General features: G+C 41.9%; 1 protein-coding gene across 1 annotated transcript in view; it reads right to left on the minus strand.

Annotated features, from left to right (window-relative positions):
* PLXND1 (plexin D1) overlaps positions 1–19898 on the minus strand; it is a 154274-nt gene that overhangs the window by 39851 nt on the left and 94525 nt on the right. The window contains exons 18-25 of the mRNA XM_083602674.1: positions 19105–19371; positions 17536–17685; positions 11896–12010; positions 10796–10903; positions 9539–9651; positions 6313–6420; positions 4054–4184; positions 2165–2363 (exon numbers count right to left, since the gene is read on the minus strand). Of these exons, the coding sequence (XP_083458800.1) occupies positions 2165–2363; positions 4054–4184; positions 6313–6420; positions 9539–9651; positions 10796–10903; positions 11896–12010; positions 17536–17685; positions 19105–19371 (1191 nt within the window). The remainder of the gene's footprint in view (positions 1–2164; positions 2364–4053; positions 4185–6312; positions 6421–9538; positions 9652–10795; positions 10904–11895; positions 12011–17535; positions 17686–19104; positions 19372–19898) is intronic.

Here is a 19898-nt window from a genome sequence, read left to right on the forward strand (position 1 = left end):
GGTTTTGTTTAAATATGTGATGCAGTTCAGACTTTGAGTGCCTATAGTCAAATGGCACATCATACATCATATAAATCAGACAAATGGATGATCTAGTGGAGATTCCTGCATTGCAGGGGGTTGCACTAGTTGATCCTTGCGATCCCTTTCAAAATAGTCCAAACTTCTAAATACTGTTCACTTTAATAAGAAGTGCTATTTTTCTAGAAAAGGGGGTGCCAGAACTCACCATGAACGCTTCACTCATTCTCTTAGAATGGCAATGGCAGCTACCTGAGAAGTGCTGGAACTGAAAAAGCCGTCTTAATGTGGGAATTATAGCCAAATTATGTCATTATTGGTTAGAACATAAGAAGAGTCTGCTAAATTAGGCCAATGGCCCATCTAGTCCAGCATCGTGTTCTCACAGTAGCCAACCAGGTGCCTGCAGAGAAACCAGGGAGCAGGACACGAATGCAATGGCACTCTGCCCACCTGCTATTCCTAGCGACTGGCATTCAGAGGCCTCTGGCAGTGGAGTAGAACATAACCATTGTGGCTAGTAGCCGCTGATTGCTGCTTACTGCAAACTGCATACAAATTCTTTACGTCTCAAATTAAAAGGTCCATTAAAGGATATAGTACTTTGAGTAAATTTTAAACTTTCTGTAATGGATGTGACATTAATTCAAGAAATGAACATGCGTCAGGGACTCAAAGGTGACTAGTGAACGTGGGCAGTATTTGCGTTAATAAGCATAAGAAGCTAAGGTAAGGCAAGACTTACTTAGATGAAAGTATGGAACCAGAAATGGGGAGCTGAACAAATAAAAAGCCTTGATTCATGGGGCTCATTAATAAAATAGCTGAGTATCAGTAGTTTTGGTCATCACTGATTATGTTTTGAAGCATAAAATTGTATTTTTTTAAAAAATCCAAAACTAAATTTGAGTCTAATTCTTGAAAGCAAACTCCAAGCCTCCAATCCTTTCTTGAAAAGCAACATTTGCAGACAGTATGCTGACAGCATTTGAGTTGAGCCTATTACAAAATTTGCATAAACAGGTGCAGCCTTTGTGTTCATATTTGGGTTTCTCATGTTGGGCTATAGAAATATCAGCCTAGTAATTTTCTAGGATCAGAGGGAGCCCCTCAAAAAGAAATATGGCCAATATCAACAATCCTGGTTGAAACATTAATATTAAAATGCAGTTGTTTTGAAACAAAATCTGAGAGGCTAACATTTGACATTTGAACAGAAATTCCACAACAGCATCAATGGGAATAATTCTTCCCTAGAAAAACTTGGGGGATAAAGAAGTGGGAAATGCTGGAAATAGACAACTTCCCTCTATGCTAGTTATCACCTTAGTATGTTTTTTTGCCAGAACATTATTATGGTAAGCTAAATGGAAAAAGTATCAACTGTTTCAACAATGGGGATTAAGTTTTTTTAGAATCTTATAATAATAATAATAATTTATTATTTATGCCCTGCCCATCTGGCTGAGTTTCCCCAGTCACTCTGGGCAGCTTTCAACAGAATATTAAAATACAATTGTCTATTAAACATTAAAAGCTTCCCTAAACAGGGCTGCCTTCAGATGTCTTCTAAAAGTCTGGTGGTCGTTTTTCTCTTTGACATCTGGTGGGAGGGTGTTCCACAGGGTGGGTGCCAATACCGAGAAGGCCCTCTGTCTGGTTCCCTGTAACTTGGCTTCTCACAGCGAGGGATCTGCCAGAAGGCACTGGACCTCAGTGACCAGGCAGAACAATGGGGGTGGAGACGCTCCTTCAGGTATACTGGACCGAGATCACACGCATTTCAGAGATCACACGCATTACTGTTTTGGGACCTCACAACAACTGCTTAAATGGCAGCGGTTCTATATACTTTTAGATATCTGAAAATCTCTGTTCAGCTGTGAAGTTTACTTGATGGCCTGGGACAACTCACTATCCATTAACCTATTCTACACTGAAGTGTTGCTGATAAAAAGTGAGATAACGCTATATCTTAATCTCTCTCCTGGGTCACCATTACCTAAAAAGAGAGCGGGGGGGGGAGGGGGAATCTAAATGCCCTGAGTAGGAGACAATGAACTATCAAAGGTGCCCCGCCCAGTTTCCCACAGCCACACCAGGTCGCAGCCTCCCCCAAAGTTAAGTGGTCTTTCCTACTTACTCTAAGAAAGCTATACATGCAGATGGACATCCAGTTGGTCAGCATCTTCTCAACTACAGATTCTGTCCTCCTCAGCATAAGCTTGGGGTTTTTAGAGGCAGACGCGTCAATGAGATCCACCAAGAGGTCCTTCATGATGCTGGTGTAGTACTCCAGTTTCCCATGCAACGCAATGGTGAGCAAGGAGGCCAGGTTGCATCTGCAAGAAGAGTTAATGGATGGTTTTTGAGACTGATAGTACAACTGGGACCCATCAATCAACGTGAACAGAAATTAAAACCATGGTAACGTTCCAGATTTTTTAATTTTTTTTTGCGCAAAGCCTTTCAAAATTGTTGAAGCTTCAAACCATTTGTATTGCAGCTGTGCATAATCACATTGTATTATGCCCCTCCGATAGAAATGGATGCCAATCGTTCAAAGAAAAAAACACTGTTCTGGCACTCTGTAGAATAATAGAGAAGGTTAACACCAGAAAGCTGGAAAATGGCATAGTTGTATCTTTTAAAGAAATAAAGGAACAGCATGATGTTTAGGGGGATATGGTTGTTGTTTTTTGTTTGTGGGTTATATACAAAGCCCTTGAGATGCAAGGCTACTTAGGTCTGCTGTACAATAACCACAAAACACAGCCAGGCAGCTCTACCAACTATTTTACTTTCTTCATCCTTTAAAAGCTCCCCAGTTGTCATTTCTTTATACAGGGTGCTTCTGAATTAAGCACCATATATTGTGTCTCTTGCTGACAGAGGCAGCCACAGAATGCACTTCAGAACAGGTTAATCCTCCTTGCTCCACGATAAGACTACTTTGTGATATGCTAGTGACTCAGGAGGAGGCGTAAATGACTACTAAGAGGGCCTAAATAGTTGTCATAGTGCAGAGAGGATGCAAGAAAAGCAAAGAGAAAATGATTTTAGCCACAGTGCTGTGGAAGCAAGCTTAACTCATAAGGATATCAAATTCCTCCTCCTTCGTCCCTTCTCAGTTCAAGGACTGCTGAAGTCCAGTCCTCTTCAGGCATTCTGTCTTCACATTAACATGCAAACTCCCCTCACCCCGTAGGGACAAGCATGCTAGCCCAGCCCCACACTGCTTTTCCAGTTGCCCTCCGGCCCTTCTGAAAAAGGGAGGCTCCCCAAACATTTTAGAACCCTGATTTTCCAGGAAGTTTTCTGCTTCAGATGCTTGTCCTCCCATCTGTGGAGGGTGATGAAAATTGCAATGGCGGCAGGTGTGTGTGGCTACCTGCTTGTCCCTGCAGCATCCAACAACCATGTGCAACTTAAAACAAAAATAGGATGTCTGAAGAGGACTTATGTGAAGATGAAATCCCACACCTGCTTTTTCCTGAGGTGTTGCTTGGCTTCCTTCTGTCAGGTAGATAGAATTTCTGTAATATGTTGAGGGTATGTCAAGGTTGATTTGAGGTACGTATGTACCAAACTTTAAATCCCATCTGTAAGTGTGTGAATGAGCCCCAATGGTCTTTATATAAGCTATAAATATTTATTTCAGGTAATGCATTCAAAACCAGCAGTCCAAGGCTTATTTAGTATTGCTTTAATATATTTTGGAATACACAGAATGTGAACAGGTTATCTACCCTCTTTAAAACTTGGAGTTGCTCTGAGTTTGTTTGTTTTTTTAAAAAACACACCATCTGGAAGCATTCATTTCCCCATAAGCACAGATATCAGGTTTAGAAAAAGAACTCAAGAGAAAACCCAAGTAATGATTCTGTGTTTATCAAACAGGAAGTACTTTTAAATGCCCAAAATCAGGGCAGGGCTCATCCAGGTTTGCAGGCTGAAAGAGGTGTGTGGTCAAGTTAGGCTGAACTTGTGTGCCACCTAAAGTTATCTTAAAATCTTAAAAGAGAACCTTACCTGTCTCTAACAGCAAAATCTTTCTGCTGCTCAAGAGCATGGACAAAGACATTGAGAAAGTGCTTGTTGTTGAGTAAGGTTGAGAACAACGCAATTCCTTCTTCCATGTTAGGTCTACAATTTTCAGGAATCTAAGGCAAAACCAGCAATTTGGATGAGAACAGTCACTCCATCGCCCATCACATACATCTTAACTAACCTACTTCATTTTAAGACTGTGTACAGCAGCTTAATAGTGGCTAGCAAGACAAAAGAAGGCACTCCAAATAGTTTATGACTACAAATTTGATAGGTATGAGCTACCTTGATACACAAAACAAAAACCCTTTAATAAAAACCACAGTATAATTAGCATAGCAGCCACAAAGTAGGCACACAAAGGGAAATATTGAGCCTGATTCACCTGATTCATGTAAACCCCCCCCCCCCGAAGTTACGATTCTCCATCAAGTTAGACAGGCAGCTTTTTAAAGTGAGCCTAGAAGTGCTTCCTTGTGACCTACAACTAATGATGGATGGATGAATTTGTCAATTTCAGCTTGCCTGTCTCTCATTTTCCTAAACTAAAGTTCAGTTTGTTCGATTTCTGCATCTGTTTGTGATTGTTTTAAAAGAAGTCCACATGAACATTCATTCCCATTGTTATGCCATTGTTTCTAACAGGCACATTTTTGCATGTAATTTGGCACAGTACGCACATTTTTGCAAGCGATTTCCCCCAATGTAATTATTTTTTATTACATTTATACCCCACCATTCCTCCAAGAAGAACAAGGTGACATACACAATTATCTCACATACCATTTAACCCTCACAACAACTCTGTGAGGTATGGCAGCCTGCGAGGGAGAGACTCAGCATAAGAATATAATAAGACCTGGCCAAAGGCCCATCTAGTCTAGCATCCTGTTCTCACAGCAGCTAACCAGAAGCCTGCAGAGAAACCAGGGAGCAGGACACAAATGCAATGGCACTCTGCCCACCTGCTATTCCTAGTGACTGGCATTCAGAGGCCTCTGGCAGTGGAGGTAGAACATGACCACTGTGGCTAGTAGCTGCTGACAGCTGCTTATTGCAACCAGCATATACTTTACAGGTGTTTCCCCACTTGTGTGTCATCAGCATGTGTGCTCCTTCTGACATGTACAGCATTTTCAGTGCTGAAAGGGGGAGGAACGGGGGAATCCATGGTGACGTGTGTCAGTCGGGAATGGAGCCCCCGCATAAGTACTTACTTCTCAACTTAAAAGGTCCATTAAAAAAAATAGTACAGTGGAACATTGGGTTGTAAACGTGATCCGTGTGGGAGGCACATTCACAACCTGCAGTGTTCACAACCCGCAGCGCCATGTCTGCACACGTGCGTGACGTGATTTGGCACTTCTGCGCATAGTGTGATTTAGTGCATGCATAGTGTGATTGTGCATGCACAAGCGCCGAAACCTACAAGTAACCCGTTCCAGTACTTCCGGGTTTTGGCGTGTCCGTAACCTGAAAACGCATAACCTGAAGCGTCTGTAGCCCAAGGTACCACCGTACTATGAATTCAAGAAATCAACATAAACCAGGGACTCAAAGGCGAAAATTAGTGAGGAAATGGAGTGGCAAATGCTTAGTGTATCTGAGCAGTAAACGTTTGAGGTAATAAGGAGCTGAGGTAAGTCATTACTTCTTTAGATGGAAGTGTGGAACTAGAAACTGGATTTGGAATAAATAAAAACATTCACTGGGCTCAGAGGTCTGCAAGCAGGTCTTGAGCGCCACAGCATTCTCTCCAGTTGTGATTCTCAGCAACTGTTATACAAAGGCATAATGCCTCTGACAGTGGAAGTAGAACACAGCCATCGTGGTTAGTGGCCACTGGTAGTTTTATCCTCCATCAGTTTGTCTAAACTTTTAAAGCCATCCAAGTTGGTAATATCACTGTATCTTGTGGGAGCAAATTCCATAATTTAAACTATGCACTGTGTGAAGAAGGGTGTTTCTTCAGTGTATCCTATATCTTCTAATATGTGTGAATGCATATACATTTATTCTAGAGCTCCCGCCCCATGAAATTATTATTTTTTTCTACAGCTTTCTACATCCTAGGAAGACATTTCCTACTGTTTTTACTCCTCTGTAGCCAAACTTCATTGGTTCCTCAGCCTATCCCTTTCCCTCAGTATGGAACATATAACTTATTTCTCATGCATTTCTTAACCACTATAATAAAACAACACACTGATCGTTACAGCTGTATCTGTAGCCAATACTCACCTTCCATTCTCCCAACAGTAATGGGTGAGTTTCTTGCACCTGAGAGCCCATCTGGGAATTAAGGTGCTGGGAAGGCAGAATGTAACGCTCTTCATAGAGGGAGGAACACTATTTTTTTTAAGAAACACAGAAAACAAATCCAAAGCACATCTTGTTATTTGGCAAAAAAGGAAGCATGATCAAATCCCTCATGCCTTCTCCAAGTCCCTGTGCCAACAAAGCAGTATTGTTATGGAGTGGCCAGGAGAGATGTCATCATGACTTGAGGCTACTCACAAGTAAGAAATAATGTGGTTTTATGGAGGTTTTAAACTCTCGGCAAGAAGCTTCTGAATGAATGCACAGAAGAACTTTGGGGGAGGCATATTGTTTGAGAGAAACAAGGCATTCACAGTGTGAAGGTTATGAACTGCCTAATCTGGCATTTATGGCTTCACAGAAAAGGGGGAATTATTTGGGACTAAGCCACAATAAGTAGTTATTGGGTATTTGAATATTTGCCTCTTCCAAGACAAAAGGAGTGAACTGTTTCTTTCTCCTATATTTATATACTTGCCCAAGGCTTTGCGTAATCTGCAAGACAATTCAAATTCTGCTCACAGAATTCATTTGCAAATGAAGGAATTGCATATATTTCTATTTCTTCCCTTTTTTTTGTTTGCTTTCATTTATTCTGCTTCTGAAATGTGGCTTTTTAAAAATTTGGGGCAAGTACTGGGATGGAATAGTGTAATGGGGAATGAAGGAAGAGGGGGCCATGCATGCTGTAACAAGAGATAAGATGTGAGCATCCATTGGCAAGGGGCAAGTTGCTGGCAGCATATCATAGTCTTTCCCTAGGACTACCCAAAATCATTTTCAGCCCCAGTTTTCCTTTTAAGCACTCGCTGCTCATACATTTTAGTGCTTTTCCACAACTATGAGAGCTAGCAAATCTCAGGGTGGAATTCAGCAAAGTTCTAAGTCTCTCGTTCCATCAGTACATGATTTCTGTTCGGAAACTGAACGTTCTCCCTCTCGCCTTCCCCCTACATGCCATCTAAATCTGTTCTAGGGGGTTTCCTCAACCTGTTAGAGCAGTTTGGGGGAGGCCACGGGTGGTGTAGAGTGGAAAATGTCCACTTGCAGAAGCAAAAATCCTTGATGGGATATGCTAATTGAATTTATTTATTATTTATTCCACTTATATCCCACCTTTTTCCTCCAAGGAGTTCAAGGTAGCATACATGGTTCTCCTGCCCCTCATTTAATCCTCACACCAACCCTGTGAAGTAGGTTAGGCTGAGAGTGAAAGGCCAAAGGTCACTCAGTGAGCTTCTGGCCGAGAAGGGATTTGCACCCTTGTCTCCCAGGTTAGAGGTTCAGGTCCTAGTCTGAACCTCTAACCACTACACCACATGGGCTCAGATTCACTTCCTCAGAGTGTCAATTTTAACGTCTTGCTATGTACTAGATTCAGTGAATGTGAGTGCTTATCTCCCTGCTTATTTTACTGCAAAAAAACAACAACAAATGAAGCTCCCAAACAGAAATCACTCCTCTCTCTCCCACTATCAATAAAATGCAGCTGTTTCTAGGGTGCAATGCTGCTTTTAGATCAGGATATAATACATTATGGGCAGACGATAACAAGAAAAAGAAAGCACAGCATTTGGTGTGACATTCATTACCGGATTTAAGTTAACATACTCGCTCTACATGGGGCTGCCCTTGAAGCTGAACCAGAAACTCCAGTGCGTGCAGAATGCCACGGCGAGGCTCCTTATGGGGTCCTTGCCGTGGGATCACATTCATCCAGTGCTTTACCAGCTGCACTGGCTCTCGGTGGAGTACAGGATCAGGTTTAAGGTGCTGGTTTTGACCTTTAAAGCCCTATGCGGCCTAGGACCCTCATACCTACGGGACCGCCTCTCCCGGTATGCCTCACGGAGGACCTTAAGGTCCATAAATAACAACACTTTGGAGGTTCCAAGCCTCAAGGAGGTTAGATTGGTTTCAACTAGGGCCAGGGCCTTTTCAGCACTGGCCCTTATGTGGTGGAATGCTCTGTCACAAGAGACTAGGGCCCTGCGAGATTTGACATGTTTCCGCAGGGCCTGCAAGACGGAGCTGTTCCACTTGGCCTTCGGCTTAGACTCACTCTGATCCCTTATATGGGATTTGGTATATAAATGTTCCCTTGGTTTTTTTGCTGGCCCATGTAGGACCAGCATGGATAGCTGGCTTGGGTGAATATCTGATGTTTCCTCCCTTTATGGTATTGATTTATGGGCTACTACTAAAATGAGGCTGCATTTTAAGCTGTATTTTAGTTAACTGTTTGTTTGTTTGGTTTTTTGTTTGTTTGTTTGTTGTTGTTTTTTCTATTACGTTTTATTGTAATTCATATTTGGTGTTAGCCACCCTGAGCCTGGCCCTGGTTGGGGAGGGCGGGGTATAAATAAAAATTTATTTATTTATTTATTTATTTATTTATTTATTTATGCTGGATCTGGAACAGCTCAGTTAAAATGTATACACCTGTGAAGAGTCTGTAAAGATGTCATAAGGACACTGAATGCTGATTGTTTCTGCCAAGAAAGTGTCTTATAACAACTTCAATTATTGTTATACTCCTATTTTTGAGATATTTGGTTCTGAAAGCGAGCATGGTTGAACAGGCTGTCCAGATGTGATTTAACTTAGCTGAATTATGAATGTAAAATTGAACTCCGTAACACAATTCCTGAGGCCAATCTCACTGTAACACCAACCATCTTCTCACTGGGGAACTGACGATATATCTAACGCTGATTGCTGTAGTGCATAAATCAAAAGTCCACAACTGGGGAAAAGATATTTGCTTATTAAACGTTTAAGAAACAGCACTCGATGTTAAGTGATGACATGCTACAGCCCTAGTTAATACTAGTTTGGACTGGGGATCTCTCTTCAGTGCCACTGCCTGACTGAACAGCCATTATTTTCTACTATAAACTTGCCTTCTAATTATCAACAAGGTCTGCTTCTGCTTACAAGACAAAGATCCATGGTGATGGGAAGCAGCTTCTGGGGGCTTGCTGTAGAACTAACATCACAATAACTGGACAATAGTATTAAACTGCACTCTAAACAATGAGTGTTAAAGGCAACATCGAGCAGAAAGGCAAACAGAAACACACACACCAGTGTACAGTTGGGAAAAACCATGCATTATTAGAACCTTTAAAGTGCCACATTGTCTTACTTTGGGAAAGAATGTTCGTGTAACAAAGTACTTGTATTCCAGGAATGGGATTCCTTGACTGCGATTTAACTCCTTGGTAAGATCTGTCATATCCGTCTGGAGTTCTGCAAAACCTAATCCAAAGAAACCACAATCAGACCAAAGAGCTGCTTTCATGTAATGAAAACTTTTTCTTCTTCTTCTGTATGTTGCAGCACGTTGGCAGCAGTTACGCCTACTTTTGGGGTCAAATCTTGCATCCTAATGATCTCTAGAACATCATGTATAGTGGAGGATTCTGTAAAGACTCATGGACTAAAAAGAAATCTATTTTTCCTCTAACTTCGGCATGCAATATTTACATTTCTTAAGTATCTACAGTGCTCTCATAAAATACAGTGCTCTGATAAAATAGCAGGGCAGTGTACAGCAACATAAAACTATAACACCCCTTCCCCCAAATTAAAAGCAGTTTAGAACAATAATTTAAAAGACTGGCTACTCAAGAAAAATGTTGAATAACTGCATACGCCTTTTGGCATAAAAAGGTCTCCAAGAGACACCTGAAAGTTAAAAGTGAGCATGCCTACCAAATCTCTACTGAAAGTGTGTTCCACAGGACTGGCAACACTAACCACCTGACTTGTAGTTCAGGCCAGTCAGGCTGCTGTAAAATGGGGACAACTAACAGAACTCCTCCAGAGAATGCTATTTTAGTTCCTTTCACTAATGGATCCTGGAGCATCATTAATGCCTCACAGGACTTTGTGAAGAAGCCATTTCACACATATGGAAACCAGCAACATGAGACCATCTAGTAGCCACTTTCTGATGGCGTTGGTAAGACAATATTGAAAGAGAGCCATAGGTAGAAGTAGATCCTGTGCTCCTTGCTCATCAGATTATTTTACAATGCTAGTGAACTGGAAGCTTGCTATTTCCCCAAGTCCATGCAACAGGTTTCATTTCAAAACTCCTGACCCTTCACCCATGGGCTGTGGTTTGCCTACTTGGTTGCAATTTCCCCAAATGCAGCAAACCGTTTCTGGAAGTTTCAATCACAGCACGAGGCGGCAGCTTCCCTTTTGTTAACAATAATACCATTTTGCAATCTCCGAGGAAGCTGATCTCCGAGTCACAGGACTCAACGCTGTGGGCGCTGCTGTTTCTTCTGCATGAACTCTGAGGGGCATCTCAGGACTGCAAACTTCCCTCAGAGTATTTGAGAAGAAACATTTATTTGATGTCCTTGAACATTGACTCTTTAAAGGTACTTACCTTTACGGATTTCTTCTCGGATCTGGGACTCCATCTCTTCCATCTGCAGAAGAGTTTTTTGCCAATAACGCTCCGCCCTGCGACTCTTGGTGCAAAACACAAACAGGGCTGGAGGAATGGAAGGAAAGAAAGGCCCCAAAGAGAAGACAATAAGCAGTTGTGGCAGCGTTCAACACGTCCATTTCCTATTAAAATAGCACTGGTGTTGCTATTATGATTCACTGGGGAAAAGAGTACGTAACGCTACCCCCATAACTGGTGAGAACTGCTGCTCACCAAACATGAGCCAATTGGAATGAAAAATAATTGACAGAGCTGGGTCTGATGGCTAGTCCTTTGGATCATGGATGAAGGAACATTTCCAGAGGGTTAAGACAGTTCAGTTTATCTCAATACAGGAGATGCTGCTTTGATATGCTACAAGCCCATTTGAGATACGAGATGAACACATTTGTGTTTGAATTGTGGTATGGTCTATCCATCCAACTTACATTAAAAACAATCAAACACAAACCCACCCACTGAATTATAAACTGTATGGGTAAGCTAAACGTATTTCTCCTGTTTTCCTTCCTTTCTCGATTATTACATTAATCAAATACATTAGTAGGGTAGCTTACAAAAGAACATCAAAACCCCTTAAAAAATGGCTGGCCTTAACCTAGGCTTGGAAGCATAATACATGATGGAACACCTCTTCTCATATGAGCCCTATGCAGACTCTGAGGCCCCAACATAGTTCCTTCTCCATGTATTCCTCTGAAAGCAATCCCAACCATGGTAACAAGAGAACAGGCCTTTTCAATTGTGTCTCCTCCCCAACTTGTGGAATGTTGATATTAACATATTTTGACTTCCTTCTACCAGGAATTTGAGTGTTAACATTTGACTGTTATAATTTGTGTATTATCCCTTTCAGTGTGTTGTTGTACTGCTTTGCATTTTGAACAGTCTACTGCCTTTTATTTTCATATGTTGATTTTTCTTCCAGGAAAAGGACAAATAAATAAAATAAAATAACTCTATTGGATCTTTGGAATCTCTACTTGGAAAATGGTTATGTTGGGTGAAGCTGCCTGTGACAGGCATTTGTCCCTTACCTACAACAGAGAGCAGCAGCAAGATACTACAGATGACTATGGAAACAGTGATTGCCGTCTCACTTCCTCCAAGGTGCAACATGGCAATTGTTTGATTGAATTTCCCAACCTGGATCTAAGAAAGAACAGGATGGAACCATCATGAAGTTATTTAATGAGGAGCTAGGAGCAGTACAGAAATCAGGTTACATGGGAGGGATGTTCTGCACAGACAAATGAGTTTAGCAAATCATTTAGTGGCTGGTTCTGCAATACTGAATGAATCACAGTTCTGTAGTTTAATAGTAGGACCTACTTTGATTAGCATTGCCGGTCTGGTTGATGGCTATCAGATTGTCTGTGTGTCACATGCATAAAGGCAAAACTTACCCACTGAAGTTACTGACTTGGGGCCCAGATACTACTATTTATATCCCTGCTCATCACAAGAATTGCTACAAGACCCTGGATGACTTCTTCAGATCCTGTTGTCCACTATGTTTATTTATAATGCATGGGTACACTTTAAGAAGTCATACCCATGCTTGAAGATGAACATCAGAACTAGAATAAAGTATCAGTCCCAGAGAGACAAAATATATGTTTTTATTTTTATTTTTAAAAAGTAAGTGCACGTGAAAATGTACATCAAATGTAAGCTTGATGCAAAACATTTAAAAGACTTTGGTTCACTTTTGTTTCACTTTGTTTCCAACATCATACTGTCATTATACTATGTGTGTCACTCCCAAGAATACACTTTTGTCTTTTCAATGCAAGGAGCCTCTGTCTCAGCCATCTAAATGGCTGTGGGAATTAGTTATTCAGACCCAGTTGATTAAACTTTAATATAAGATTCCACTGTCAGGTTTCTCCCTTCCCTTAGCAGCATGCTTTTTTTCAACAAACAACCTTTTTCATGCACAATAATATTTACTCAATCCAAATTCTCCAGCTCAGTTCACATTTAGCAGTTTTTCAAACATTTGATTTGAAACAGAAAGAGAAACATATGCAGCAACCTCAACTATCTGCACAGTACAGTTCCCCCTCATTAATTATATAAAGCCTGACGAGCGCTTTGACCTTCCTGTGCTAGGTGAGCAATGTATAATTTTTAAACAATATAGTGGTGCACAATTCTATGTCTTTTTATTTCATGCAGTTTAACAAATCCCTTAAACCAAGAGTATTATTTGCCGTTTACTGTTGTCAGTTGTTAAACTCTCTTAAAATGGGCTGGAAATCTCCAAGTAAAAAACAGGACCAAGAAAGGAAATGAAGAGTCACAGGCACGTGCTGAAGAATTTGCGGCAGTGTTGGGGTTAAGGCACAGTAGTGGGATGGGCAACTGGGACCAAAGTGTGGCTTTAGGCAACCCACTTCTTCATCTCTGCACTAAGAGGTCCAGCGGAAAGCTGGGGACAGGGAATTTATTTGCGATTTAATGGGGAAGCATACTCTCAGAACAACTAAGAAAATGGGTCATTTTCACTTCTGGAAACTTGAGTTTCGCTTCCCCACAGAAAGCAGTGTGACCTGCAGGGAGCTGGTCTGTGCCAACCAGTTGTGAATCAGGGGTCAGCTGAGAATCGAACTCTGTTTTCACTGGTAGACTCTGCACAGGCAACTGCATAATCCTGCTAGAAGTTACTAGAAACGACCAGGAATTCCACTAAGGGGCACACCTATAGGGCAAAGAAATGAGTGCAAGAGGGGTTATTTGGGCTTAAATCATTTCAACAGCAGGAAGTGTTGATCGTCCCTGTGTCCTGTGAAGGCAGAATGCTCCCCATCACTATCCAGGAGGCCAGGCCTAGAGTTTATTGATATAATTTAGCTGTGGGTAATCTAATTTAATAGAATCTGTCACTAGAGAGTTTCCTGGATGGGATTTATTTCCTTTAGAAATGATATCAGGCATCGGATGATTTTGATATTTCCCATGCGCTTTAAAATGTTGTTTAGCAACATGATAACCCTGCCATATCTAGCAATGGAAAAGCCTATCAGGTGACCCTACTTTTTTAAAGCATTCTTCTACAAATGAGCACAGAATTCATGGTGCCTACTTTTTCAGACTTGGAGCAGAAGAATAAATGTGTACAGCAACCTTGCCTCTAATTAAAATAAAAGTTTCTATCTACTAAACTTCATAAGCAAAACATAAACATACCGTATTTTTCGCTCTATAAGGCGCACCAGACCACAAGACGCACCTAGTTTTTGGAGGAGGAAAACAAGAAAAAAAATATTCTGAATCTCAGAAGCCAGAACAGCAAGACGGATCGCTGCGCAGTGAAAGCAGCAATCCCTCTTGTTGTTGTGGCTTCTGGAATAGCTGCGCGGCCTGCATTCACTCCATAAGACGCACACACATTTCCCCTTACTTTTTAGGAGGGAAAAAGTGAGTCTTATAGAGCAAAAAATACGGTATTCACATTTCCTGAAAATTCTGGTTTAGCAGAATATTCCACCATACATATATTCAGGTATCTAATAATGGTGGGAAACAGAGAGAAAGCAGAAGCAACAGCTTGAAGTTTCCACATCCTTTGTCTAAGAAAACTGCAATGTAAAACCTCTTGATTTATTTTTCTTTATTGGTTATGTCTTGTTACGCTGCCCTCACATCACTGTGAGTGCAAAAACCCACACTTTTTGAGCAGCTCTAGGTAATGAGTAAAGTAATAAAGGAGCGTCTCCACCCCCATCGTTTAGCCCAGACACTGAGGTCCAGCGCTGAGGGCCTTCTGGCGGTTCCCTCACTGCGAGAAGTGAGGTTACAGGGAACCAGGCAGAGGGCCTTCTCGGTAGTGGCGCCCGCCCTGTGGAATGCCCTCCCGCCAGATGTCAAAGAAATAAACAACTATCCAACTTTCAGAAGACATCTGAAGGCAGCCCTGTTTAGGGAAGTTTTTAATGTTTGAAGTTTTATTCTGTTTTTAATGTTCTGTTGAAAGCTGCCCAGAGTGGCTGGGGAAGAAATAATACATTTTTTATGATGATGATGATTGCCACTATTAGTAGCACCATGAACATACCACATAACAAAAGCCAAAAAATGAAATCCCCTGCACAGTAAATTTTGATACTGAGGTAGACAATAAAGGAAGGTGAGAGAGCAACGAGAGAATTGTACATGCACTTAGGCTTAGTTTCTTAGTTGGACTAAGTGAGTTGCACAAAGCATGGTTTAAAAATGTACCCATAGCCCTGTTGTGGAGCCAGTGCACCAGACAAGAGTCTTCACACAATTGCTCCCCCTCCCCAGGGAAAAATATAAATGGGGAGCACGAAGCATGCTTTTTAAAAAGCGTGCTTAATGTAACAAGTAGTTTGACCCTAAAGGTTTCCAAGCTGACGAATTTATGGAAAGAGTAGCTTTTAAGAAGGGATTTGATTATGATTTCACCTAAGTGTTCTGGGAAGGGGTTCCAAGCACGGGGAGCAGCAAGAGCAGCAGAAAGACTGAAGCTATTTAAAGACTTTTGGGTGAGCGAGGCTGGACGGGTTGGAGAACTGACGATAATAAAGAGGGATTTGGGGAGACAAAGGAAGAAAAAGAGAGGGCGAGGCAAGCCTAAGTAGACCAGGAGGCAGTGTTAAGTTGTTCGAGCTGGTTGCAAAAGGAAGTCAGTGAAGGGATTTGGGGGTGGGGGTGGAGAAGGGAGTGCATGGTCCGCATGATAAGAGAAGCGAACAATTTTGGCAGTAGAATTCTGGAGCACCGCGATGAAACCCAGCCTTGGTCTCTTAGCATCTTTCCTGCTTAGCTGGGTTTAATGGCTGCTGGTATGGGATAAGAACGACATTTTCCAAATTTGCTGCCTCTGGGTCATATGTGGGATGCCAGCCAGGCATTGTGACCTGCCAAATACTTGGTAGACCACCCATGTTTATCAAGGAGAGCTGCAATACATACCTAGTGTGGCACATCTACCCGGGGGGGGGGGGGGTTGACAGGCTGATAAAGTGGCATGAATTTAACCGACGGCACACTTTTTTTAAGGATACAGCAATTTACATGGTATTAAAAGAACTCTGAAGTAAGGGGGGGGGCCCTACCAGCTTGCTTTTAAAAATATATATAGCTTACCCTATATTTATAAAAGTTCCAATTAAAGATGGAATTTTCTCATTTTATAGTTCCCTGTAACAATGGGTGAGGAAATTCAGAGGCCTGCTATTTCTGCCTGTGTTTGTTTTGCCTTTGCAATGGAATTTCATGTACAAAGACCCAAATAACAAAATAACACCCTCTTCTCAGATGCAGTGCTAGAAGCATGGGTTTCTCCAGCTTAAAGAGAAGTTTCCATCCCACATTTGCGAAATGCTGTGCTTCTGGGGAAGATTTGGCCACAGGCTTCTCAAGTCCCAAAAGGCTCCCTCCCTCTCCCTCTCTCTAAGCCACATATTCCTGCCAACTTAATATTAACGCACTTACTGGAAAAAAGGGAACAACTGAGATTTGGGGGTAGGGAAAAAAAGAGAAAGCTGTAGGTTGTTAGGCCTTAGAGAGAACGTCTCCACCTGTCTCGATGTGTGAACAGCTTTAAAGCCACTCTGAAGAAGCTAAGGGACACGTAGAAGGTAAAAGTAACTGCAGAGAAATGAGTGTAATTAGTGACTCAGCCTGGGAAAAAAAACAGAAATGAAGACTTGTAAAACCACAAAAGCAGACATACAAGTTGAAGAAAGCTTGCACCGAAGAGCAAAACCTTCCCAAATGTGAAATCAGCAGCTGCGCAACCACTCCCATCAGACTGAGGAAGAGGGAGGAAAGGAGCCCTAGGCTGGGGAAAACACACACAAGACAGCCAACCATGGGAACTGGCTAAACTTTCTCCACGCTGCCTCTGTCCCCACAACTATACTCCCATCTCTCACATCCACTTAGTCTACTGCGCTGAGAGCAGTAGCAGGAGTGCTAGCTCACAATAAACTACAGAGAATTGCCACACTCACTATACATGGGTGAAGGAAGACAAAGCACTTTTAAAGGAAAATATTCGATGATAGACAGGACCTGCAATTCAACACTGCAATACTGCGGCTTGGGAATTCACAAAACCATATACCCAACTTTATTTGTATTTAATTTGTTTATCCTCAGCAGAACTGGTCATTTCTTAATTGGACATGATCCCACCGGCCTGTCCTTAATGGGTTTCAGTTACTCTTAGCCTGCAGGGGAATTGCTGCCTTCTTTCTTTCTCTCCACCTCTTGCCAAGGTTCTGTCACACGTGAGCATTGCATTTTAGAGTGACAAAGAAACAAAACCCACGATGAAGAGAATGGACTTCTGTCTGAGTCACTGTTCAGAAACCAACAGTTCACAAACATGAACATCGCCCCAGATAATGAGGTCCCAAAGGGGTAGGGAAAGAGTCCATCTCTTCTGATGATGCATTCCTGAATGCACTCCTTCACCTTCTCCCACGTAAGATAAGTGATGTAATTCCATTTTAGGAGGGGTGAAATGATGGGGGCGGAGGTAAAATGCTACACTAAAGTAAAAGTGAGAATTCTAAAGATTTGGTTGGATTGCCTGTACATATAGTGGAAGCCAAAATCTAGGGTGTCAACAGTGTATGTATGTGGGTGAAGAGGCAGGTTAAATACAAGCTGGCAAATGCTTTCAGGCTTCTACTACTTACCGTAACAGGGAGTTGTCTTTCTGAGGTGCTCAAAGATTCATTGACTGAGCAGTGAATTACTTTATCTGAAACTATTTGGATCTCGCAGGAAATTAAGCCAATCTTAACTTCATACTCGTTGCTTTCCAGGCCAAGGTTGTCAGGCTCTTTCTAATTATGAAAAAACAAACCAAGTGAAAAATGACTATGCCAGTGAATCAATGCTGGTCTCCGCTACACTGTCTACTTCTCAAAAGGTCGACTAAACTCAAACATTTCTGAAATCTTTTAATTTAGTCCAAAGCTCTCCTTTTCAGCTGACATTTTCCATTTTACCAAGGCACCACAGGAAACACACAGCCCTCTTTTGGATGTGATGGAGATACGGGGGATGGGGGGGGGGAACGGACAGGAACTGTTTTCCAGTTCCTTCCCAACTCCCAGAATGGAAAACATCAGAGCCAAAAAGCTTAAAGGCCTGGGGAAACTGTCTTTGATCTTCCCCTGATTCTGCACATCAAATGGTATCTGATTAAAGATAATCATAAGCCTGTATAGAAACTGGTGACAGAAAGAAAGACTAGATGCTGCTTAGATCCTGATAATGGCTGCATTTGACTGGACAATGCTTTTGAAGTCCATGGTACTCAGTGAGAACATTTCGCAGAACATAAAGGCCTGTGACTAGCATTGTTCCAAATCATTCAATTCTGCTTTGTCTTGATTTCCTTGTTTATTTAACAGGAGGTGTCAAAATGATGTAGGATTTCTCTGAGCAAGTATAAATTTTCAGCCTCCATTTCTTCCTTCAAATGTTCTTTTATCTGTTGTCCACTATTTCCTTATTTCTAAGTCTCTCAAGGGCTGGATTTGGCAGCTGTTAGAGGAGACATAAACTCTTGCTTGACTCTCTGTGTCTACATTTCCCCCTGCGTTTATTGAATCATGAGGTGCTCCTTCTCGCCCCAATCAATTGTTTGAGGTGCTGGGAGGTCCTATTCCAGGCTAAGTCTGCCTCTTCATGATCCCTCCTTTTGAGACGTTAAAGGATTTCACAAATAAGCACAGCCCTGCACCCTTTTCACTTTCTTCACTTATCTGCCTGCATAGGTCACAGAGCCATCCAGGCAGCCCAACTTTGTTTTGAGGGTGGTTTCAGATGAGACATGAAGGTGCAAGGAACAGGAAGTGCAAGTGTCTCTTCTCCACCTCCCCTGCTCAGAAGATGTAAAACTTGTCCGCCCTTCAACAACTTGTACATCTTCCAAGAGAGGGAGAGGTGAAAGTTCTGGATAAGCTGAAGATGCAGAGGAACAGGAAGGAAGACACATTTGCATGTCATCCATTTCAGCATCGTATCCAAAACCACTCTCCTTAGGGGGATTAAAATTGTATTGCTCTTTCTTAGGGTAAGCTCATTATGATGCTGTTTGAGAAACAACATTCCCCCTTACAATATTTCTCACCATCGATGGGGTATCACCATCAACTCAGTCTAGCAATATTCCCTCACCAGCTGAACAAAAAGGTAATATGAACCAATGGGAAATGCCACCACTGAAGCATGCTTCACGTGCACCACATTCTTACATGTATAACTAGCGTCAAAGGCTCTCCTGGATGGTGTTTGATCCATTTCTCCTTCTTGGCTGTGAAGAACTGGGGGTCCATATAGTATTCCAAGTGGAATTTGCTAATGTGTATGGCCTCCTCCGGGTGTTCAAAAGGGAAAAGGCTGTCGTCGGTATACAGGCGTCCATTGATGTAGAAGTCCACAGGTGCTGGCTTGCTCCCGGTGAGGTTGGAAGCAGCTGGAGAAGGGCAGGTAATCACAGTGTCCGTGTGAACCTTACAGTTCTGAAAGCAGGAGAAAGCATGCACATCAAATACAGATTGACTCAAGTGGTGTCGATGGGCAAGCAAAGGTTTCAAAAAGTCTGCAGCCATTTGAGTATTTGTTTGCACGGGGCTAGATATTTTCACCAAAGTGGGCAGAGAAAGATGGCACTGAAAGGGAGCCCTGCTTGCTAAAGGGATGCAAGAGAGGCTGGGGAGAAAGCAGCAATTACAAAATTATTGAATCATCTCTGACCATCATGTATCATAACAAAATAAAAAAAGAAATGGAAAAATCCTTATATTTTGGCAAAATAAAATAACCAAAGCCCACAGTCACAAAAATGATCCAAACAAACATTTTCAAATATGAGAAATCAAAATTCAGTTGAAAAATATTTCATTTTTAAACAAATACAATGGGACCTCAGGTTACATACACTTCAGGTTACATACACTCCAGGTTACAGACTCCACTAACCCAGAAATAGTACCTCAGGTTAAGAACTTTGCTTCAGGATGAGAACAGAAATCGTGCTCTGGCGGCG

Source organism: Podarcis filfolensis (genome assembly GCF_964270895.1).
Source record: "Podarcis filfolensis genome assembly, chromosome: 2".
NCBI lineage: Eukaryota > Metazoa > Chordata > Lepidosauria > Squamata > Lacertidae > Podarcis > Podarcis filfolensis.